Source organism: Aspergillus undulatus, assembly GCF_047715775.1.
Source record: "Aspergillus undulatus strain CBS 261.88 unplaced genomic scaffold BDV17scaffold_1, whole genome shotgun sequence".
Taxonomy (NCBI): Eukaryota; Fungi; Ascomycota; class Eurotiomycetes; order Eurotiales; family Aspergillaceae; genus Aspergillus; species Aspergillus undulatus.
In genome coordinates this window covers 545160-568099 of record NW_027396605.1, presented here as the reverse complement: position 1 = coordinate 568099, position 22940 = coordinate 545160, and the positions used below count along the sequence as shown (strand labels likewise).

At 51.9% G+C, this 22940-nt stretch overlaps 9 protein-coding genes across 9 annotated transcripts; 3 read left to right on the top strand and 6 right to left on the bottom strand.

The window, feature by feature from the left end:
• Nucleotides 1–712: 712 nt before the first annotated feature.
• On the bottom strand, nt 713–3446 carry BDV17DRAFT_296988 (glycoside hydrolase family 78 protein; the record flags this gene model as incomplete). Its single annotated transcript, XM_073763413.1, has 1 exon — nt 713–3446. Exon 1 carries the CDS (start codon nt 3401–3403, stop codon nt 713–715), a length of 2691 nt encoding a protein of 896 aa, XP_073621110.1. The 5' UTR covers nt 3404–3446.
• A 465-nt stretch (nt 3447–3911) lies between these two features.
• Nucleotides 3912–5703, bottom strand: BDV17DRAFT_248829 (uncharacterized protein). Its single transcript, XM_073756141.1, has one exon. The coding sequence runs from the start codon at nt 5494–5496 to the stop codon at nt 3997–3999; it is 1500 nt and encodes a 499-aa protein (XP_073621109.1). The 5' UTR covers nt 5497–5703; the 3' UTR covers nt 3912–3996.
• A 227-nt stretch (nt 5704–5930) lies between these two features.
• On the top strand, nt 5931–8691 carry BDV17DRAFT_296986 (beta-glucosidase H; the record flags this gene model as incomplete). Its single annotated transcript, XM_073763412.1, has 4 exons — nt 5931–6065; nt 6117–6188; nt 6246–6412; nt 6462–8691. The coding sequence occupies exons 1-4, from the start codon at nt 5997–5999 to the stop codon at nt 8689–8691; spliced, it is 2538 nt and encodes an 845-aa protein (XP_073621108.1). The 5' UTR covers nt 5931–5996.
• Nucleotides 8692–9405: 714 nt separating this feature from the next.
• Nucleotides 9406–11450, top strand: BDV17DRAFT_4249 (general substrate transporter). The gene has a single exon (XM_073764521.1). The coding sequence runs from the start codon at nt 9665–9667 to the stop codon at nt 11258–11260; it is 1596 nt and encodes a 531-aa protein (XP_073621107.1). The 5' UTR covers nt 9406–9664; the 3' UTR covers nt 11261–11450.
• Nucleotides 11451–14403: 2953 nt separating this feature from the next.
• BDV17DRAFT_4240 (uncharacterized protein) lies at nt 14404–14949 on the bottom strand. The gene is made up of 2 exons (XM_073764520.1): nt 14879–14949; nt 14404–14826 (listed from the first exon to the last, which is right to left on the bottom strand). Coding segments are annotated over exons 1-2 (390 nt in total). The 5' UTR covers nt 14881–14949; the 3' UTR covers nt 14404–14438.
• A 1147-nt stretch (nt 14950–16096) lies between these two features.
• BDV17DRAFT_248822 (uncharacterized protein) lies at nt 16097–16768 on the bottom strand. The gene has a single exon (XM_073756140.1). The coding sequence runs from the start codon at nt 16742–16744 to the stop codon at nt 16154–16156; it is 591 nt and encodes a 196-aa protein (XP_073621105.1). The 5' UTR covers nt 16745–16768; the 3' UTR covers nt 16097–16153.
• Nucleotides 16769–17292: 524 nt separating this feature from the next.
• Nucleotides 17293–17533, bottom strand: BDV17DRAFT_248821 (uncharacterized protein). The gene has a single exon (XM_073756139.1). It carries the CDS (start codon nt 17502–17504, stop codon nt 17325–17327), a length of 180 nt encoding a protein of 59 aa, XP_073621104.1. The 5' UTR covers nt 17505–17533; the 3' UTR covers nt 17293–17324.
• Nucleotides 17534–18993: 1460 nt separating this feature from the next.
• BDV17DRAFT_4224 (U4/U6-U5 snRNP complex subunit SNU23) lies at nt 18994–20074 on the top strand. The gene has a single exon (XM_073764519.1). It carries the CDS (start codon nt 19221–19223, stop codon nt 19866–19868), a length of 648 nt encoding a protein of 215 aa, XP_073621103.1. The 5' UTR covers nt 18994–19220; the 3' UTR covers nt 19869–20074.
• Nucleotides 19988–22916, bottom strand: BDV17DRAFT_4206 (uncharacterized protein). Its single transcript, XM_073764513.1, has 4 exons — nt 22620–22916; nt 22256–22552; nt 22084–22193; nt 19988–22034 (listed from the first exon to the last, which is right to left on the bottom strand). The coding sequence occupies exons 1-4, from the start codon at nt 22752–22754 to the stop codon at nt 20108–20110; spliced, it is 2469 nt and encodes an 822-aa protein (XP_073621102.1). The 5' UTR covers nt 22755–22916; the 3' UTR covers nt 19988–20107.
• Nucleotides 22917–22940: the final 24 nt, after the last annotated feature.

Sequence of the window (22940 nt, the reverse complement as noted above, 5' to 3'; positions counted from 1 at the left end):
TCCTGTAAATATCAGCACTTTCACCCATCTGCTAGTCTTCCTGTCCATGTCCAGTGGCCGTGGCCCTTTCCAGTCCGCAAATCCCTGATTCGCGAATCATCAGATTACATATACGAGCACACAAAAATGTATGACGAAGATTGGCCCTACGAAACCTCATCGTCGACGCCTAACTTCAATTTGGGGACTCTACGTGGGTGAGCCGCTCTGAGGGCGAAGGGGACGATCTTCCACAGGAGTTCCTGGCGGATCTTGCTGAGGGGCTTTTAAAACATGGAGGGTTTGAGGCCAATCGACCTCAATTCATCCATGCAGACAAATATCTTTTAGTTTGGCACTTCCCCCCCTCTTCGGTATCGCAGGTTCAGTTTCATGATTTCCCTTTTCATTTATACCGTGGTTATCTATCTAATCAGCGCGCTTGAGCTGGCTAGTTTCTTGGTTTAGGCCCTAGTTTCTATCATTTTTGCCAGTCGGGAGTTGGGTTAAATTTTCAAGAAATTGTTACAAAAGTACTTGAGCAATCTGGGAATTATCTTCAGTAGCTTCCTCTTCATTTATATAGTTGATGATCTGCGGGCTAGAGCTGGCTATGCTCTGAGTTTTGGGCCTAGTTTCCTTATCATTCTTGCCAGTAAGGAAGTTGGTTCGTTTTTTCAGTCAAGATTCAAGAAGAAATTGAGCCGTCTGGGAATCAATTTTAATAACTAATCTAAACAAACGTATCCTCCAACTCAAACATCGGCGGCACCAGCGCCTTCGGCGGCCACCCAGCTTGACTATCAAACGTCGTCTCAAACGTATACCGCCCCGACCCAACAACCTTCCCCTCCTCCCTCCCACCCCCAGGAAGAACAACCATCGCCTCCGAATTCGGCGGCACAACCAGCTCCAGCCGAAACCGATCCCCATCCTTAACCTCCCACCTACACTCCAGCCGTCCATAAACAGTCTCATAAACCACCTCCGCAGATCTCACCGTTCCCCCGGGCAAAGGTTGCACAAGAATCTCCCTCCACCCAGGACTAACGGAACTAACCCCCGCAACAGTCTTATGAAGCCAATTTATGATCGAGCCAAGAGCGTAGTGATTAAAGCTCGTCATCTCACCGGGGTTAATGCTTCCATCGGGGAGCATACTATCCCAGCGCTCCCAGAGCGTCGTGGCGCCCATGGTGATCGGGTACATCCATGAGGGGCAAGTTGATTCCTGCAACATGCGGTAGGCGAGTTGTTGGTGGCCTGCTTTTGTCAGGGCGTGTGTGATAACGGGTGTTCCGGCGAAGCCGGTTGAGACGCGGAATTTGGAGATGCGGACGAGGCGCGCGAGTCTTTCTCCTGCTGCGGCGGCTTGTTGGGTATCATCGTGGAGGTTGAATACCAGCGCCAGACTAAGTGCCGTTTGTGTATCGCCGATTAGGAGGCCCGAGGGGGAGATGTACTTTGTTTGGAAGCGGAATTTGAGGGTGCGCTGGTCTGTTTCATAGCGAGATGCGTTCTGGTTTTCGTTAAGGATGGAGCTTATGCGGGCTACGAGGCCGGTGATGTATACGAGGTAGGCGTCCGCGACTAGTGTTCCGTCGGTGCGTGAGTTACCAGGTTGGTCTGGGGGTGCGGTAGGGTCGAGCCAGTCGCCGAGTTGGAAGAGCGTGTCGTCCCAGAGGCCATCTGGGCCGCGCTGTACGCCGCGGTCTATATAGGCAGTCATGCTTGGGTACTGTCGGCGGAGGATGTTGATGTCGCCATAGCTCTGGTATAATGTCCAGGGTAATATGACGGTTATATCATCCCAGACGGCTTGCGGGAAGGTAGGCCAGAAGGATTCGGCAATCACGTTTGGAACGACAAGCGGCGGGATGGCATTGGGCTGCGCTAATTGTTCAGCGGATAGATCCTGCAGCCAGTCGCTCAACATGCCTCCTGTGTTATATAGGAAGCTCGCCGATGGAGCAAAGATTTGCAGGTCACCAGTCCAGCCCATACGCTCATCTCTTTGCGGGCAATCAGTGGGTACCGAGAGGAAATTCCCGCGCATGCTCCATAAGGCATTCTGGTGTAGTTTATTGATCATCTCGTGACTACACATGAACCACCCTGATCGTTTGAGGTCGGTATGCATGACTTCAGCTACCAGGCTCTGCAGGGTGAGCGGCATCTCGGTATCTTCAGGGCTCCAGCCATCCACCTGGACATATCGGAATCCGTGAAAGGTGAACCACGGGGCCCAGTCGCGGATCTCATGGCCGGCTGAGATGATTTCGTCTTGGGCCTTGGCTACCCGTAGGGGTCGGGTTCCTAGTTCCTTGTTCTCAAGGACTTCAGCATGTGAAAGAACGACGGAATGGCCCTCTGGCTTCTTGAACGAACGAATCCGGACACGGCCAACGAGATTCTGCCCGAAATCAAGCACTACCTTGCCGGACGGCGTGCGAATGATCTCGATTGGATTGACCACTTCGGTAACTCGCACTGGAGGGGCATTCGGAGCAACGAGCTGCGTCGGTGGCAGCGCGATTTCCCGCACTGATTCCCAGCCCGAGGATGATGAGACCATCCAATCATCCTGGTCCTCTCGCGCGTCGTAGACCTCCCCATCATATATCTCGCTGCGGATGATGGCAGACCGATGCGACTGCCAGGTCGAATCTGTGGCGACGACGACTGGCGGTTCACCCGCTCCCGAGTCCAGCTCGAGCTGAGCAAAGACCGCAAGTTCGTCCCCGTATATGAATCGTTTGCCACCATGGAATCCCAACCTCGTCGCGTACCAGCCTTCACCAACCTCCACGGCGATAGTAGTTTCTCCCCCGTCTTCCAAGAACGAGGCAACATCAAACACCTCATAGTTCAGCCGGTCATGATAGCTCGTCCACCCGGGAGCCATGCAATGGTCTCCAACCGGCTTGCCATTTATGTATGCCTGGAAAACTCCCAGACTCGTGACGTAGAGGCGAGCACGCCGCAACGATACGGTTGGTAGAGTAAACGTCTTTTTGAACCGGACGGGTCGCAATGGACCGTCCTCTTGCTTGATGGAACCGGTAATCGCATGCGCGCTCCAGTCTTCAGGACTGAGCAGCCCAGATTCCACGTTACTCCAGGAAGACCATTCTGTCGGACCATCTTCTGGGCCTCCAAACGATCGTACGCGGACGTTCGCGATTTCTCGCGACTGTAGCGGCTGACTTGGCCATGGTACGAGAACGGATTCCGCTGAGTCGACGCGGTACGTTTCTGACTTGTCGTCGCGGATGACTTCGATTTCGTATGCGCTCTGTCGCCAGTTCGCAGCGGTGCTTTGAGTAGCAATGAATCTCCACGAGATACGTGGGCTCGGCGAGCCGATACCGAAGCCTGTAGGATGTTGCTCGAATGATGGGGGGGTTATTGTTGGTTGAAACATGTTGGGTCTCAATGTCAAGATGTCATTTACTCAGATCACCGACTCATCTGGACGGCACCGAAATAATTAATATTGCAAGAGCATATAGGATTTTGATGTCCCAGGGAGCTACCCCGCGTTCCGACACTGCATGCTGAATCGCCGCCCATCGTGGGAGATGTTCGGACCGAGTTCGGTTTGACTGACGGCGAGCTTGAACGGTAAAACTTCGGAGAATTAGCCAGTGAAGTTGAGGAGAATTCAAGACACGCGATCCGGAGGTAGATGTCGGAGTGATGTCAGTTTTGGTTCGCGAGATTGACTTGGTTCTATAGACACGGGGTCTCGGGCCGCATTTCCTATCTACAATATCCATCATGACTCGTGAGTTCAACTTGGAAGGATTCCAGCAATGCCCACTTGCACATACTCCATAATTGAGGTTGGAAGTTCTCGGATAGTCCAGTTTTAGGTGTACGATGAAAGAAGAGGTTCCAGGAGTATCGCAAAATTTTCAGTTTACTCTCTAGAGTCTAAGCATCAAAAATACAGAATCAATATAAAAACAAATTGCTCCAGATATTGGTGACATTGAAATTATATGATGATTATATCTATGCAAACTCCACCATCAGGTCTCCAATGGCATCGGCACCCTTTCCTCCTCCCTCCAAGCGAGGGTTGGTTGTCTGAATCAACACCCTTCGGTAGCTCGTAAGCGAAGGTGACCCGTTGTCTGTCACCTGTAAGATTAAATGTAGGACCTGTCCTCGAGGAATAGCCCGTCTACTCATCAATTCCACACAGCACCTCTCTGGTGGGGGCACGGTGACTTCGACCTTTCGACCCTCGTCAATGGGCTTTATCCCAAGGTTTGCGACTTCTGCATCCACCCACGACTGAGTGGCACTCGGGTCCTTGTAGTGAAACAACTTGAAGATCAAAGCGTCGCCTGAGTCTGGGTCATAGCTCTCTGATGCATCGAGAGTGAATGTAGATCCCGCCTCAGCTTCGATCTCCAAGGGCGTCAGGCTAATGTCGCCGTTGACAGAGGCAATCGGGGCGTGGTTCGCAGCAGCGAAGTCTGACGAGAGCGACCATTGAATACGCGCAGCGAAATCGTTCTGAAAGGCGTCTCTCCACCGCCACACTGTCCCATGATTTGTCGTATATGTCCTGCCATCTGCTCCAACAACTCGGTCAACAGCATCACTGTAGTGGCGGCTAGCAAGACCGTTAGCGCTCACATCGTTGAGCTGGTAACGGCCGCCCCAGGAGCCATATTCGGGATGCTCAGGTACACCCAATCCGTTCTGAATCAGGTACAGAAAAGTTGCAGAGTCTCCCTCGGGGATGAAGAGGTAGTCAGGGTATGCAGCACCCAAGTCACCGATCTGAATATTTTCACGGATCCATCCCTTGGTCATTTTTGTAAAATCTGGCCCTCCCCGATCGAAGTTATAGTATTTATCTCCCGAGATACCAGTCCATGCAGCGAGGCCATAGTGATTCCAGCCGTGGATGGACGCAATGTAAAAGATGTCCGGGTACCGATGACGAATCCAAGGGCCTGTATCATCTTGATCCGATATAGCATAAACACGTAGTTTCGAACGCAATTTAGCCGCCTCGTCTGCGGAGTAAAGCTTTTCAATGCAAAGTAACGCCTGTGCCAAAACATTGGTGCCGCCCCAACAGATAATCCATAGGGGCTGGTCGCTGGTATCCCGGATGCGCTCAAGGAGCAATTCCCCGCCTTCACTCAAAGGTATATCATCTCCTACTGCCTGCATACCGTATACCTCCGCGCCCTTGCGCACCAGCCCTCGAAAATAGCTGGCCGGCTGATATTGCGCATCAGGATGAACGTGGGCGTTGAGGTTGTCGACGACTTTCTCGTAGGCATCGATGATCTTATGCATATCCTGAGGACAGACCTTATTCTTCATCCATGTCGAGGTACACGCGACAAGTCCTTCAGTCTGAAATTGGTGAGAGTATAGCAGGTACCGCACGAGCGACTCGGCATCGTCGGGCTCATTCGAAATGTCCGACACGATAAACACGCGGGGTTTGGCAGGGAAGCTCTGCAGGGTGGTCAGGCGGTCCGTCATGTTGGTATGGTGTGAGTTGTGAGGTTTGAGACAGCAACAACAAGTTGAAAGCCTCCACGTTGGCAACGCAGACGTTATTATTGAGGGGAAGGGTTTGAGGAGGAGGGGTTGTTTGACTCGATCTGGGGTCGTAGATCCCGTGACCCACCTGGTCGGCCGCTCGAAGAGGAAGGCGCAGGCACTGGTTGCTCTTCCCTTGGAGCTCCCCTCGAGCTCCATAACACGTGCGGTCAGATGATATCGAAAGCTGTCCAGCGTTTTGGCAGACAGCTAGTCCAAAACGGACAACAGCCCAGCTCCTCGGCGCCCGAAGATTAGCCGGCCATCAAGATCACAACATCATCTCCACCACGGACTCTCAGCATGTGGACATGCGTTCAATCCTCTGCGCGGAAACGGCCCGGACGTTGAGAGAGTTGGACATAAATCCATGGCGTGTCTCTCGATGAGATTTTGGCACGAAATTTCTTTCAAACCTCCTATGTGACCAAGCTGCCATCATGTCTTTCAGAAAAGTGGATCCTGCTCATATTGAGAGCGTGCTCTCCAAGCTCACTCTTGAAGAGAAGGTAAGGACCTCACTCCTAAAAGCTGAGTACATCACTAACATACAACGGTAGATCTTGCTGTTGGCGGGAAAGAACTTCTGGGAAACACACGACTTTCCAGAGAAGGGTGTACCATCCGTCAAGGTATTCAATTCGCAAGTTTACAGGCATTGTTCATGTATTGACCGGGTCCAACTTTAGACATCGGATGGTCCCAACGGTGCTCGCGGAGCCACATTCAAGGGAGGTGTGACAGCTGCTTGCTTCCCGGCGTCGTCTCTTCTGGCCGCAACCTGGGATCTCGAAGCTGCCAAGCACATCGGAAATGCACTGGCGGATGAGACACGCTCCAAAGGCGCTAGGGTCTTGTAAGTAAACTTTATTATCAGGCTGTGGATTGTCGCTGACAATTGCCAGATTAGCGCCCACCGTCTGTCCTCATCGCCATCCTCTTGGAGGTCGCAACTTTGAGTCCTTCAGTGAAGATCCTTTCCTTGCTGGAAAACTAGCAGCACAATACATTCACGGCCTGCAAGAAAATGGAGTGGCTGCTACCATCAAGCACTATGCTGTGAACGAGCAAGAGACCTGTCGATTCACGGTCAACGAGACCGTCTCAGAACGAGCACTCCGTGAGATTTATCTCAAGCCATTTGAGATCGCCATTAAGGAATCAAATCCCTTGGCGGTGATGACTGCCTACAACATTGTTAACGGCACTCATGCCGACTCGCACAATTTTCTTTTGCGAGACGTACTCCGGGGACAATGGGGATGGAAGGGTCTTGTTATGAGTGACTGGGGCGGTACCAACTCTACGGTGGAGTCATTGAATGCTGGTCTTGACCTGGAAATGCCCGGGCCTACTAGGTGGCGCAAGGTGGAGGAAGTAGTTGCAGCTGTGAAATCTGACGCTATCTCGGAGAAGACAATCGATGAATGCGCACGCAACGTCTTAGAGCTACTAGCTAAGCTGAATTGTTTTGAAGACCCCAATATCCCGGACGAAAGGGCCGTCATCCTCCCTGAGCATCAAAACCTCATCCGTTCAGTGGGAAGTCAAGGTCTAGTCCTCTTGAAGAACGACGGTCAATTGCTCCCCCTCACAAAGGAAAAAGTGGCCAAGAAGAAGATTGCGTTGCTGGGCTTCGCGCGAGAGGCACTCATCCATGGTGGCGGCAGTGCCAGCGTTAATGCCCACTACCGCATTACTGCAGAGGAAGGTTTTCGCAAGGCCCTAGGCGACGAAGTTGAGTTCGAATACACCAAGGGTGCACATACCTTCCGTCAGCTTCCCTTATGGGGCGACGATGTGGTCAACCGCGAGGGCAAGTCAGGCTGGACGCTGGACTTCTTTGATGCCGATGAGCCCAGCGGCGAACCAGCTTCCTCAAAATCCTCCGAGCTACCAAACTACATCCCCATGTTTGTCAAGGAATCCTACGGAAGTCTCCGTGCCACTGCCCGTTTCACACCCACACAAAGCGGAAAGCACTACCTTGCCATTTCGGGCCTGGGCCGATCAAAACTATCGATCGATGGAAAGGTCGTTTACGAACAGAAAGAGAACTGTTATGACTCCATGGCTTTCCTACTCGGTGGCGTCCAAGAGCCAGAGGTTCAATACTCATTCGAAGCTTCCAAAACGTACGAAATTGAGGTTATCACGGTCAAGCCCACTAGCAAGGGTGGACTTGCTATGCTTGATGGCTTCATTGGTTTCCGGACTGGCTTCATGACCGAACAGGAGCACAACAAGGATCTTCTCTCAGAGGCTGTGGAGGTGGCCAAGCGTAGTGATTTCGCCATCGTCTTCACAGGCCACACTCCAGATTGGGAGACAGAAGGTCAGGATCAGATCAGCTTCAACCTCCCCAGCAACGGATCGCAAGACCGACTCGTGGCTGCTGTTGGATCTGTCAACGGTAACACCGTTGTTGTCAACTGTACTGGCGTTGCAGTCGCCATGCCCTGGTTGAACGAGGTGAAAGCGGTCGTTCAAGCTTGGTTCCCCGGACAAGAGGCTGGTAACGCAATTGCCGACGTTCTCACCGGTGCTGTGAACCCTGCTGGTCGTCTTCCTGTGTCGTTCCCTCGAGCGATTGAGGATGCCCCCGCTCATGGTAACTTCCCAGGCGAGTTCAAGGATGGGAAGGATGGGCATCGCCAACTTGAAGTCACATATGCGGAGGGTGTCTTCGTCGGCTACCGACACTACGATCTATCGGAAGAACACCGCTCCAAGGTCCTCTTCCCGTTCGGCTTTGGTCTGTCCTACACGACCTTCACGCATGCGAACCCCAAAGCAACTGTCACCGCGGATACCTCTGTCGAAGTGACGGTGGAAGTTACCAACGCTGGCTCTGTTGCCGGCGCCGATGTTGTGCAAGTCTATGCTGGTGCTAAGCTTGCGGTTCCGGAGAACCCTGTCAAGGAACTTGTTGGCTTTGCCAAAGTGCACCTGCAGCCGGGTGAGACCAAGACTGCCAGCATCACGTTCGCCACGCGCCAATTGACACATTTCAATGAGAAGAGCGGCAAATGGGAGCTGGAGTCTGGCAACTATGAGGTGTCCATTGGTCAGTCTGTTAGGGATATCACTGGGAAGGCAGAAATCAAGCTCGAAGGCCAGAGCTATGATCCTTGATTTTAATGAAGCTAGGCTAGATAGATTATCAACTGCATATTACTCATTTCTCTTCAATCCTCGAGACATCGATCTCCGCGTTAAGCGAGGAAGAAGCTTGTAGTATGCATCACATGACCTTTCTGCAACCTCTTGTGTCTCCTGATTTCCTCCCCGGCCTTCTTCTTTCCGCTCGACTTGGCTCTGAAGCCAATTGATCCATTGCCACCAGCACTCATATCATCGCAAACCTCGGGCCTTTTTTGTTACCGAATGACGCAAAATATCTAGAACAAACGGAGCTCGCCCTAATCTGGCGTCCGCTAGCCCTCACTGAGTCAACACCAGTGCTTGGACATGCCCCATCGGCGGCAAAACCTCGGGCGAATTCCTCACCTGATCCGAATCGGACCCATTGCTCAGGGTGGCGTGAGAATTGGAACTCCTGGAGAGTCTGGAGAACCCCGGCAGCCTGACTCGAGTGGACCTCTCCATGCTCAACTCCACGATTTCCATCCCGATAACCCTACACCTATCTATCGTTTGACACCTACCAAAACTGCCTATTCGGGCGAACAGCATCTGAGCTAGTCTGGCGTGACGGCTCCCTTCTCCCAAATCCTTACCATGCGGGCCCCTAAAAGGCGAAATCGAGCGTGCTTAGTGGATAGAGTTTGTCGGGCTCAAACTTGCGTTTCGCCTGGCATCGCCCTGTTTCCGAGTCGGTCTTCGTACGCGGCGACGACGCGCCCTTCGGCTTTCTTTTGCTTGCTTGCTTGACCAATGCGGACATTTTTCCCCTGCGGCACGGCATCCCTGCAGGTCTTGAATCACTGAGTCGAGCGTCATGAGAATCGAGAAAGGAAAGGGAGTATAAATAGATTGTCGTCCGGCGTGGAGTCGTTGCCTCCCCACGCGTCATCCCTTGCATTTGCTTTTCTTTCGCCCATTTAGAGATTTATCCCCCTTTTGTTCCAGAGCTCTTCTCTTCGCCATGGACAAACCCAGCGTGGACATGGTCGAGCAGGCCGAAGACCGGCAACTGGGCTACCTCGCTGACTCCGAGGACCATGAGCTGAGCAAATGGGACAGTCTCAAGAAACATCCTTGGACCTTTGTGTGGTGTCTATACGCCGTCTGGTGTATCCTCCTGGTCAGCTTTGAGAATCAGGCAGCAGGGACTGTTGTCTCCATTCCTCAATTCCGCCAGGACTTTGGCAGCTATTACGCTGGCGATTATGTACTCGAAACTCGGTGGCAATCAGCCTTCAATGGTGGTCCTGTTGCTTCCGCTGTCGTGGGTGCTCTCTGCTCAGGTCAAATCGCGGATACCCTTGGGCGGAAATGGACCATGCTTGGTGCTCTGTTGATCTCTGTTGCTGCAGTGACTCTAGAGTTCGTGGCGACAACAAACGAGATGTTCTTCGGTGGTAAGTTTTTGAATGGCTTTGCGCTCGGCGGCCTCGCGTCGGTCCCAGTCACCTACGTCGGCGAGATAGCACCGCTCGCCCTTCGTGGTACGCTTACTTGCCTGACTGCAATGGCCTACTGTGTGGGCCCTTTCGTTGTTGCGCTGATCACGAACACCACTGGGACCTACACTACACGTTGGGCATATCGCGCCGTCTTCGCGGCACAGTGGGGATATGCCGCAATTGCCCTCGCCTTCATCCTCCTGATGCCCGAGTCACCATGGTGGCTCGTCTCCAAGGGCCACGATGAGAAAGCCCTCTCCAGCCTATCCCGTCTCGGCTACAGCAACGACCAAAAGGCCAAGAAACTCGCTTCGATGAAAATTACCCTCGAGCAAGTCCGCCGCGAAACCGAAGGCGCAACCTACCTCGAATGCTTCCGCCGGTCCAACCTCCGCAGAACCATCATCTCCATCGCGCCGCTCGCCATCCAAGCCCTATGCGGCGTCATCTTCGCATCCTCCTACTCCACCTATTACTTCCAGCTAGTCGGCTACACCGACGCGATGAGCTTCCGCCTCCAAATCGCACAGCAAGTCATGTCCATCGTCGGCAACGTAATGTCCTACTTCATGATCGACCGCCTCGGCCGCCGCAACCTCATGATCTTCGGCCTTTTCACAATGACCTGCATCCTGATGGTCAGCGGCGGTCTTGGCGTCATCGCAACGGACGCAACGAACCCTAGCGCCCCCGGCGCCGTCAAGGGCACCGTCGCCCTCATCCTCATCTACTGCTGGTGGTATAACTCCACTATCGGGGCCGCGGGGTATACCATCCTCGCCGAGGTCTCGACATCCCGACTGCGCGTGAAGACCATCGCCATCGGCCTCGCTCTCCAGAATACACTTTACATGATGTGGTCGTTTGTTCTTCCTTACCTCTTCAACCCGGATAAGGCAAACCTTGGCGCCAAGGTGATGTTCATCTTTGGTGGCTTGTCGATAATCAGCCTTGTTTATCTGTGGTTCTACCAGCCTGAGACGGCGGGGAGGACGTATGCGGAGTTGGATGAGATGTTCTACAAGCGGGTTCCGGCTTGGAAGTTCAAGGGATATCAGACTGATAACCAGGCTATGGGGGAGGCAGTTAGGGAGGGGGGGGTTCGAGCGGCGTGAAGTTTAGTGGGTTTCCGAGGATATATATATCGCGAGACTTGTTTCTGTAGCGAGTTCGGTCCCACTAACGACATACGAATAGCTATGAATGACTATATTTGTTTTATTTTTTTATTTTATTTTTTTTTTATACCTGATGACCAACCAGCTATAAATATTCTCCCAGCAAGCTTTCGGGAGGCTGATCAACATGCCCAGCCCAGAGAGCAGCCACTTGGGAGCCGACAATGGGCTGAAACTATTCTCGGACAACATCCATCACGCCAGATGGCCACAATCCTGCTGGCTATCCCCACTGTGGGATTTGAGGATATACAGCAACCAACCCTGGGACCGTCCAAATTCCAATCCTACATAACCTACCAGCATCTTCGCACTTGCGGAGAATAAGTAACATTAACATAATGGAAGACTGGACTCAAAGCTGGAAGCGCGCAGACCTGGGGTGAGTGAGTGCCTTGGAACCTAATACCGGGGTCAGCCCTACTCCACTCCCGTGGCAATGTGTCTGACTTGCGTTGCGCAAGCATTGTGTTTCTATATTATGCGATTTCTTGCCTAGTTGTCTGGATTTTTCCAGGCCTGCGCCTGAAGGGCTTCTAAGAGCTCAGCGTCAGAGACTTCTTGGCCTTGTCGCAGTTATTAGGAAGCCTAAGTTTCAAGAATTCCTTCGTGAGACCCTCACTCTTCGCATCAACCGTCTCAATCAACCCTCTCACATGGCGTCTCTCCTCCTCAGTCCCATTGCCCTTAGCAACACCGGCCTTGTACAGGCCACTCCAGTCCCTACTCCGCGTACCTGTAATCACATAAACCGGTTTATCTCCAAGTAGTGGCTGCTTCTTGAATCTCCGTGTTTCCCAGGGCGGCCGCCGTGGGTAAAAGCCTGATCCATATCTGGGCCAAGTTTTATCACGTCGTAAATCATTTCTAAAGTTGTTATGTCATCATCCCGCGCGGCAGATGTAAGGAGAGTCGCGACGTCTTTGTCCGTTATTTGAAGCTCCGTCCGGGGACTGAGAAGCATGTCAAGAATATTATGGCGACCTGCGTCGGCTGCGGTATGAAGAATCGGTCTGCCATCGCGGAATCGGACTTAACTGAAGCCCCCTTCTCTACCAGCTCTTTTACGAGCTTCATGCTCCCGGATCTGACCGCATAGAGAAGCGGCGATCCTTGCGCAGGCTCTCTCCATCGCCTGCGTTGGAGCGGATACATTTCTGCAAATGTGCGGTTCTCACCGAAAAGCCAACTCATAAAGTCCTTGTCTTCCTCGTCTGTGTACCCTTGTATCCAGGAGCCCCAGATCCGTCTAATGAATTCTATCAACTTTGGTAGATCGCACTTTGGAAATGCACATGATATCGCACCCCAAATACCACGGCCTTGGTTTTGGTTGAGGCAGTAAGGTAGGCAGCTAAATAGCTCCCACGCCGCACTTTGGGTTGCAGGGTTGCAAGAAGGATCCGAATCGGCGCCGTGTGCGAGAAGGAGAGATACAACTGCGCCAACCTTCACACGTTCGTCAGGATCTGTAGTCCCATATAGCAAAGGTGTCTGCGGAACCCGGCTCCTGGGGTCACACTCGGCGCCGAGTCCAAGCAGGAGGCTAACGATATTCTCGTTGCCTGCCTTAGCAGCCAGAAATATCGCAGTTTCGTCGAGCATTTTGTTATGATGGATATTTGCTCCCTTATCAATCAAAAGACGCGTCATGCTCTCACTGCCCTGTTCGGCAGCGAAGAACAGGGCAGTATTGCCGCCAATATCTTGTGCGGACACATTTAGTCCGGCAGTCAATAAGATATCTGCAGTTGGAACATGCCCATTTTGAGCAGCGCGAAATAATAATGTCATTCTGGGTTTGTCACGAACGGTCAGGTCGGCGTTGTGACTCAAAGACGTTTGACAATGGATGCATGTCCCTCTGCTACTGCATGGAACAGTACAGACCCGCCACTTGTATCCAGAAAGTTAGGATTAGCGTCGTGTGCCAACAGGAGCTCTGCCACGGGTATATGGCCCTCGGCTGCTGCAAAATATAAGGCAGATCTGTCATCTGCGTCTCGTACGTTAACATTGCTTCCACTGCGTAGTAGAGTCCGGACAATCTCTTCGGAGCCTTGTTCGCACGCAAGCATTAGGGCCGTTCTTCCAAATCATTCTGCGTATTGGGGTCTGCTCCGAGCCTTAATAATAATGTAACCATATCCACAAAACTGTTGGATGATACTTCCATCAGAGGTGTTTCTCCATTGTTGTTCTGTATGTTGATCTCGGCCCCGACGCCCCGACGGACAATAACTGGTCGACAATATTGGTATGTCCGTTCAAGGCGAGGGCAAGCGGGGTGCAGCGATCGCAGTCAAGGGGGCCAATTTGGACGTTTCTGTCAAGGAGTAGCTTGACTAAACTGTCATGGCCACCAGATGCAGTTAAGAGCAGGGTACCCACGTGGTCACCCGACCTGTCAGGGTCATCACCCTTGTCTAGGAGAAAATACACCGCTTCTAAATGATTTGAGCAGAGCGCAGCCATCAAAGATGTTCCACGCATGATACAGTCATTACAGCGGCAGTCGAGGCGTGCCCCATGGTCAATGGTCAATCAAAACGCGCATAATGCCGACATTCCCTCTGATGGCTGCTAGATGTAACGGGGAGTAATCCTCACAGCAATTCACGGTGCGCCGAATTTGATAAGCAGATTGACGATACTTTCGTTTTCCTGAACCGTCTCGAGTTGATTGCCCTTTACCGCATATGTTAGTGGCCCTTCACCATCAGAGCCTTCTGCCTGTAAATCTTCTTTCCGAAGTGCAAACACTCGACAACATCGAAAAGCCCAAAAGCGGCTGCCAGATGTACCTTCGTAATACCACGCGGAATAGCAGTCCAAGATATATTGACCGGCTCCGAAGACATCGTTGTTTGACCCACTGCGCCAACATTCCCTGGGTTGTCAAGAAAGGAAACAAGCAGATGTATGGTTTTTGACGAAACGGCCAACGCGACAGAAGCGTGATGTATCCGATGGCAAGCGCAATAATCGTACAGGGGGAATATCCGTTGTCGGTATTCATATTCAGCCGGTTCAGAGGGCCGACCATCCGCGAAATGATGGAAAGAGATATGTGATGCAAACTTCGGTAATGTGTACGTCGGAGTCAGAGAGAACGTCACTGCTGTGTATTTCTGTGTCGTATGGTGGACCAAGCGAACGATGCCGCTGTGTGTATCAAAGATGACAAGACCAGCACATAATGAATCAATTTTTTCGATGGCGGGGAGAAATCTTTTGTCAAGTTCATTCGTACCCGGTCTGGTCTCAAGACATGCTGCAACTCTGTCGCGTAGAGCGCTCTCTTACTGTATGTTAGCCAAGATAGTACCTTTATCGCCATCTGCACGCATGCATTTGACTGAGACTGAATTCGTTTAATCGCTTGGTCGTAGGCTGCCCCAAGTCCTTCAGTTCCATACGGCAAGGTCGCAAGAGCTTCCTCAAGTTCACCAACACTAGGGTGCCCCATCAGATAATCAATGCCAAGTTTTGCAAGCAGAAACCTAGCCACAGAATTAGCACGTATTCACGAAGACACATTTAATTGCAACCTACATTCCGGCTGCATTTTTTCAGAACTCTAGCCCTTGCACTTTCTTCAATGTCGGAGTATGCAGAAATCTTAGAGCGCACTAATTGGGGCATCCGCCTGGTCAGATATCATAGGACATCATCTTCCTGGGCCACGAGTTCTTTCCAAATGCAACCCTCGAACTGGCTCGTGATTCTGGAGTTGAAGCGGGATGTTGCAAATAGATGAACCGGCGCTTTTTGCTGAAAATAAAAGATAAAGGACAGTAAGTCTCGCAGCTCTTCCGGATTTAGGCACAGTGCTCATCCAAGGCATCGATGATGATGAAGATTGTCTCATATGGCTCTGCAACCTTGGACAACAGGGAGGCGGCTTCCGCGTCAGCCAACGAGGCGCTGTTATGCCTATATTCATTGTAAAATTTCTGAACGCTTGGAAGAACGGCGGACTCCTGGACGGCGAGTTGCCTCAGCAGGCGGCGGATAAGATCCGAGGTTGCTTGCGGTTGACTCGATTGATAACTGCAGTACAGGCAACCGACTGATACCTCGGGGCTCTTACGAAACTTGGAGTTGAGAAACTCCATAACAATGGAGGACATAACTGTCTTTCCGGAACCGGGTATTCCAGGACAGAAGAGGGTCTGTTTGTGTTTGTTGAGCCATTGCACAAACTCTGGCAAGTGCAAGAGTCACTGCCCTGTTCCTTCCTGGCGCTACGTAATGATATCGCTCTGTCGAAGGCGAAAGCCTAGAGGAGTAATCCAGTCGAGGATCTTCAAAGCCTGTTCAGCTACAACCACACTGGCAATTTTATGTACCTCGCCTTGCACTGGCTATCAGGTCAGTCAGTCTCGAGATCTAATCTATTGAGCCTTCAGCTACCCACCATGTAATAGTATGTCCTTTGCCGGAGGCTCAATATCCACGGCCTTGGCTTGTACATATTCCAGAAATTCCTTAGCACGCGCCGCCGCAACAGCTGCAGCAAATGGACGCCAGTGATCGTTCTTGTGAGAGTCGGCGTAGTCTGAAATCCCGCGGATGATAACACAAGGAAAGCTATTCATCACCCCAGCAGCCTCCGTCTCTAGGCAAATCGCACCCTGCTTTCTGCCAATCTCGTCCTGAGTTGATGAGTCTTTGATAGCCACGTTCCCAGACGCTATTGCCCCATAGTGGACGACCGGGTTCTCGTCGAACCGCGCATCGCGAATGACCTCTCTCTCTTCTCTGCACTAGCTGCATGGCCTTCCTCCGGTTACGGCGATATGCTGATAGTCGGGAGGGCATAGCCTATTAGCGGCCTGGCCAGGGTACACATATCCCTTTTTTGCATAAATGGGTATTGTTGCAGCATGACATCAATATAGTCCTGATCTTGCTCTCGCGCATCTCATGCTCCGCTCGTAGTCTGCTCAAAGCAGTACTCAGGGCCCTCGGTGGCCGATTGAGCAACGCCAAATTCTTAAAAAGAGCCATCAGCAAGCCTTTTTGACCAAAGTCGTACACCACAGCGTCCCCGGTCTCTACGTCGCTGCTGATGACAACATCGCCAAGACGAATATCAGTTTCATCAGTCGGAACCCTGGCCCCTATGCCGACAAGTAAGCCAATGCGAATGCTTGGAAATGTAAAGAGCATGTCCTTTGCAACTGCTGCGGCGGCTGCGGACCCTAACTCATGCACTGGTAGACAAGCCACAACGACTTTGAATCTGTCGATACATCCGAGGATATATGTATTGTGATCTGCTGCAGCTGGTGAATCTTTCGGGTCTCCGTGCTCCTCGTCCAGCATGCCCTTCGCTGCTGCTAGCTCAATAGGCAGGGTGCATATCCTGCCAACGGTATATTCCTCGTTCGCAAATGGAGACTGCCTGCTTTCCATGTTCTTTCCAAAAATGCAAGCTTTCCAAAAATGCAAGTATGGGTATTATAGCTTTGCTCTCAGATCTCATGGCCATGGAAGGGGAAGATGAACAGGTCAGGCGTCAGGGCTGTACGGTAGACTAGCTAAGTCAACCTCGCACCCCGCTTTGAAGGCCATCCCTGTCATTGGGTATCAATCATAGAAGGTCGTGTATCCTAACTCGAAATCGCTTCTTCGAGAGCACATGTGCATAGGATCTGCCTTCTATTTTCACCTACACTCCTCCCCTTGCAAGCTTCCAGGTACTCGCAAGGATACCCACCCGATGGCAAATCCTACTTGTCCCTTGCCTACCGCAGCATATCGCATTCAGCACGCTTGAAATTTGCCTCGAAGCTTGCACTAAGTTCACGCCGTCAACAGGCCGATTGTGCAACAAGGCCTACTTTGGGAGACGGGCAAAGGGGGCAGTTTTCCGAGAGACAAAATGCGATGACCAACGAGAATGAAATTCTCGGTCTACGTTGAATCCCAATACAAAGCTGGCAACACAAAATCACCAATAATTGGTCGTCAGAATCAGGCTGCTTTGGTAAGGTTATCGGCTACAAGCGGTGCAAGGGTAGGGACGGCCCTCAGAATGTATTTGCTTTTTCTCCATCGCTGACGCGCAACAATGAGGATGGGTATTCGTCAGTGCCTGCCGGTTTCCTATCTTTATGCTCAATTTTACTCCGATGTCCGTCGATGACGTTGTTGAGAAATGGAATCGTAACATTTGAAGCACCTGGTGATATCAACGAGAGCAGGCTTTCATTAAACATTATCGTCTTATCTATCGGGTGCTCATTGCTGTCGCGCAATCACGATACAATACCATCGTGAAAAGTAACCTTCCAGCTGGAATTTGATGCAGCCAGCTGCATTTAAACAAAAAAGATTCATGGCAAGCCCGAGCGAACAAGAGGGAGGTGTTTGTGGTGGAAGCCGAGCGACTCGGGCGCGGCGGCAGCGTTTGTTTAGGGCTTCGAGCCCACGGGTCGTTCGATTCATGGTAATGTGGGGAGTCTGGTGTGCTTGTGCGCAATCCTGCTGCAATCTGATATGGAACCAGACTGGACGTAGGAAACGAAGCCCGCCAATCGTAGTCTCCATCAATCATGGCTCAGGGCTACTGCCAAGTGATTGTTGCGCGAAGATATATCTAGCCCTATAAGTTGCTTGTTCATTCAAACATCACAGAGACTAATCTTTGACAGATAGCCCACAGTAGCTGCATGAAGAGGACCATCGCTAGATGGATGAAAACTGAAGACATGCGTCAGAATCCTCAAGCCCGTGCGAATCGGGCTCCTAGGAGAATCAAACAGACCTTCGTTCCCAACTGCCTTAAGCAATCTTATCCGACCCTGCCTCTTCAGCCAAGTAGGAACCAGATCCATCTGACAAGTCTGGCCCTCAATAACGAGACAGCCCATTCTCGTCCGAGAACATTCCAAATGTCGACGCCTGCGCTCCATGATCCTTCGAATCCGCCAGTTACAAAAAGCTTCGTCTGTGCGGAAGGAGCATTTCTCCATAGGACATTCCAGTTTCCGCTCGAAGCGCTCCACTAGCCAGTCGACCTTTAGGTGGACGCCTGTGTATACGAATGAGTAGAAATGGCGAGAGGTGTGCTTCAGAGCCAGTGCGTCTGGATATGAAAGGTATGATGAGATTTGCAGATGTAGTTCTGTTGGGAGGTCCATCAGTCTGAAGTGCGAGCCGGCGGCCTCCGAAAGGCTGCCCGCCGGTGTAACGGACGCCATGTTTCGAAAGAGTTGTGTCTCAAGCAATCGAGGAAGATACGGTTTGTTTAAATGCAGACACAAACAGGGCCGGGGAATCCGCTGAGCCGCAAGGGGCAGTGCAGTGCTCTAGGAGGCTGACGATGGAGCTATGATATCGAGACACGGGATCCAGAATTGTTGCCTAAAGAACGAGGTAGCCTTCGCAAGTACCAGGGTGCCAGCGTGGCAGATACTTGATTCGAGATAACGGGCTCCAGGAGTAATATTTACGTTTCAGCTCCAGCAGATTCAAGTCATTCGACTGAGAGGAGCGACACGAGATGACACGGCCGTCATTGGGGGTTACAGGTAGACCTGAAACAAAGGATTCAGTCACGCAGCAAATTAAGAGGCAAAGATCATCATTTCTGAGCAAGCGGGCTCCTACAGCGTGCCAGGTCATAATGGGATGAGAACAAGACGGCCATTGATTGAATGCCTCGACAGTCGCGCACCTCGTGAACGACAGACAAGGTGGGTGGAGTGGGGGACGATAAGCATCAATCTCACCGCCTTTGATAGCTATCTCCATTCTGCCGTCCAAAGTCTCGATTCTCTTCCGTACTCCGTCATCACCAATTCCCTTCCCCATCCGCTCTCTGCAGAGTCATACTTGCGCGAAAATCAGTTTACAATCATCCTTCTCCCTCGTCACCATTATCACCATGTCCACAAACAAATCCGCCTACGGTACCCCCACATCCGACACATTCGGCGGCAAATCCTGGGACAGAGAAGAATACGCCAAAAAAGGTGCCGAGGAAGAAGCCAAACGCAAAGAGGAAGGAAAAGCACGATATGAAGCAAAACTCCTCGGGAAGAAATGGCACGCGCCGGTCGACTACAGCTCGCTGGAAGCGACAACCTCTCGCAAAGAGCGCCTCGACGTCGCGTCGATGGTTGGAAAGACGACGATCGTCTCGGCCGCCAACGCCGTCGGCAAACGCGGACGCGGCGCGGGGTTCTACTGCTCAGACTGCGATCTCACGTTCAAGGATAATCTGCAGCTGGTGGAGCATTTGAATAGCAAGCAGCATTTGATTGCGACGGGGCAGAGTGGGGAGGTGGCGAGGGCGACGGTTGAGGATGTGAGGCAGCGATTGAGGATGCTGGCGCATCAGAAGCGCGTTAGGGAGGAGGAGGAGCGGATGGTTTGGCAGATGGATTTGGGAGAGCGACTTAAGGAGAGGGAGGAGCAGATTTCCAAGGAGCGAGAGGAGAAGAGGCGGAAGCGAAACGAGAAGCGTCGTAGGGGAGGCGACGAAATCAAGCAGGAAGACAGTTGGGAAGGCCGATTAGGAATTATCGCTTAGTTCGGCTTCATCTACTACTTGTATATATACCCGGCGTTTGGTTTTGCTTTTGGGGTGTTCTTATACAGGGCGGAGTACGGTCAGAAAAAGGCGCTCGATATGCCGTGATGTTATTCGGCAAAATTGCATTGAACATATTCAATATCACCCATTAAACCAGATATGAAGATTACGCAACGCCATACCCTGAAAACCTCAGCTCCCAAAAAATGCATTCATCGTCGGCAGCCCTGCGTCAATCAATCAATGCACTCGATCCCTTCCAGTGCGCGCATCGCTCGCGCTCCCTCTCTCTCGAACTGCCCGACGAGCCTTTCACATTCTCGTTTGAGCCTTTCTTCTCCATTCTTTGCGTTCCACATGATCCATTCCTCGACTGTCATCTTCTTTTCGGGGCTTGTCAGCTCTCCTTTCAAGTTACCGAGCGCACTGAAATTTTCCTTGTCACTTGCACCTGCCATCAAGATCTCATCAATATTGATCGGCGCCCACGGGTAAGACGTTTGAAGCGTTCCAACGGAAGCATTCCGCTTGGAAGGAGAGAGCGTACTAGTCGCCAGAGGGAATCGTACTGAGGCATTCTTAAAAGGAGACGACAGCTGGGGTCGTTGTGCAGGAGCTTTCATGGAAGGTGGGCGATTTTCGGCATCGGAGGATTGCGGTGAGAGCGAAGGAGTTCCTCTCGATGCAGAGGGTAGCGGAGACACGGGCTCATCTTCCTGATCTTGATTACGGGGCCGGCGCGTGTCTTCCGGTGATCTGTCGGACGCGAAGAATCTGGCATATTGTTTCTCTTGAGGAATGTCGCTGTATCTCTCAGCTGTCTTAGGGGGTACTTTGGACGATCTTCGGCCAGAAGATTCTTCGTGCACATGTACCTCCTTGCTCGGTTCTGGAATACGAGATCGGGATACCGGAGGCGATGGCTCTGGCGTTTCCTTGACTTCAGAATGCCGGCTTTCTCTCTTTTGCTCTGCCTTCTCAGCCTTCTTGGACTTTTTGGTCTTCTCTGATGACGATTTCTTCTTGGACTTTTTGCTGTCTTTGTCCTTTGACTCTATCTCGGAATAATCTGCTGGAGGTATTGAAACGATCTCCACCGACACGAATGATTCATGTTGACGGCGATCGTCCTCCAGAGTATCTTGCGCTTCTAGCTGCTTGGGAGCAGCGGTGGCTTCCTGGTTTTCTGGCGATTCAGCTTTGTTTTTTGAGCGGCGTTTGGTTTTCGTAGCAGGCTCGGGTTCTTGCTGTTCAGGTACTTCGTCGTGATCAATCATCTCTTGGTCCGCCTGGGGTTCGTGGTTTTCAGGGATCTTTTCATCGGCTACATGGTCACCCGTAGCATCGGACAGTTCTAGTTCTGGTTCTGGTTCCTTCTTTGTGTTCTTTTTCTTCGACTTGGACTTCTTGGGCGCGGGCTTTGGAGCGGGCTTTTCAGCCTTCACTTCTTCGGTTTCCACGTTATGAGGCTCATCCCCTTCAAGGCCAGCTTCGATCGCGGCTTCGAGCTCTGAGTCTCGCGGGATACGAGATTTCTTTGTTGTGCGCGTGGTTAAAGATGCCCTCGAAGTATTGCGTCCTCTCGTTGTCTTCTTCCTGCTCGTCCCACGACCTATCCTGTGATCGTCCTCGTCCTGGGTGACCTCACTGTCATATCCTTGAGCATCGTCTGCGCCATCGGTTGAAATTATGCTCTGTGCTCGCGCTCGGCTAGTACTTCGTCTTGAAGCCCTCTTTTTCGCAGGACGTTCCACCTGATCCATGACATCTTCATCGGCGATGCTCATTGCGTCCCTATCCACGTCTGCACTCGATCGCTTTCGACCCCGTGTACTGCGCTTCGGTTTTAGCGTTTCGGGTTGGGCGTGTTCTACTTCATCGATATCCATCTGACTCGCGGTCTCCTGAGGCTCGTCTTTCTTGGTCTTTGAACTCTTCGACTTCGCTTTCGACTTCTTCGTCGTTTTGGTCTTGGCTGGTTGAGACATCACACTCTGACCCATATCCTCGACATCTGAAGCTGGAATCTCGGATGTGGTAGATTGAGTCGATTGGCGAGAGGCTTTGGAAGCACGACCTTTCTTAGATCGCGGACCTTTACCCTTGGCAGGTTTTGCGAACACGAAAAACGAACAATCCGAGGAACGGCGGTAGTGCTCGTCACTTAATGGTCAGCCAGAAGTAGCAGGGAAGGAACGAAGTCGTCACTTACAATGGGTTGTCCTTGGGTTCCCAGCCATCAAGAGACAACTTGCAGTAGGCGCAGCTCGCCAGGTCTGCGCTTTCTTCGTTCGGACAGAAGTACCATCCGCCTTCAACCATCTATCACAAAAGGAATCCATTATTAGTCTCGGTCGCGTTATGCACTGTCGAACCTGATTCACCTTGTCAGACTGGCACACCCAACCCTTCTTGCCATCATGCGGCCATGATTCACCAAAAGTCGACAACCTTGCCTGGACTATCGCTTCACTTGTAGGGTCTTCTATCTCAGCTGGGTTCGAGCTACGCTGTTGAATATCCATCATGACAGCCCATCCACAGTCTTTCGCGTGCTTCAGATGTTCCGTGATAGGGTTGTCCTCCTCTTCCCACCCATCAAGGGCTCTTCGGCATAGGAAGCATGTTGTGTTGTCCGGGTTCGTCTCGTAGGGGTTATAGAAGAAGCCCGCATGCGCCAACTATATAAGAGGAATGTTAGTATTGCTTCGATGTCTCAATTTTCTGTCTGAGCGGGCCTGGCAATACCTCAGCGGGAGAAGGTCTGCTGTGAGGCCATGAGATTGGCTTTGCGGATTTCGAGCTAGAGGATCGCCTGTCCGTGTGAAGGACCAGGTCGAACGTAGCCAGGCGGGCGGCGAACGTCTCCATTTCGTTAGCCATGATATGCGAGCATCGAGGCTGATGCAATTCGAGTTGCTGTGAGCGAGGGACTGATGCTGTGGTGATTGTTTACTGCCTTTGTTTGGGTCTGGGCGGTGACGCGCCTGCGGAGGAACGGTGACACGTGACTTATGCTGCCTCAAGGCACGCAATAATAAAGCCGAGGGTACGTCAGTGTCGGAGAAG

Bases quoted from the DNA above. Each gene is read 5' to 3' on its own strand.
- BDV17DRAFT_248829 (XM_073756141.1), bottom strand. From the start codon at position 5,496: ATGACGGACCGCCTGACCACCCTGCAGAGCTTCCCTGCCAAACCCCGC.
- BDV17DRAFT_4249 (XM_073764521.1), top strand. From the start codon at position 9,665: ATGGACAAACCCAGCGTGGACATGGTCGAGCAGGCCGAAGACCGGCAA.
- BDV17DRAFT_248822 (XM_073756140.1), bottom strand. From the start codon at position 16,744: ATGGAAAGCAGGCAGTCTCCATTTGCGAACGAGGAATATACCGTTGGC.
- BDV17DRAFT_248821 (XM_073756139.1), bottom strand. From the start codon at position 17,504: ATGTTACGATTCCATTTCTCAACAACGTCATCGACGGACATCGGAGTA.
- BDV17DRAFT_4224 (XM_073764519.1), top strand. From the start codon at position 19,221: ATGTCCACAAACAAATCCGCCTACGGTACCCCCACATCCGACACATTC.
- BDV17DRAFT_4206 (XM_073764513.1), bottom strand. From the start codon at position 22,754: ATGGCTAACGAAATGGAGACGTTCGCCGCCCGCCTGGCTACGTTCGAC. The intron at 22,553-22,619 runs GTATTGCCAGGC...CCTCTTATATAG, and splicing joins GCAGACCTTCTCCCGCTGAG to TTGGCGCATGCGGGCTTCTT. The intron at 22,194-22,255 runs GTGAATCAGGTT...CTTTTGTGATAG, and splicing joins GGGTGTGCCAGTCTGACAAG to ATGGTTGAAGGCGGATGGTA.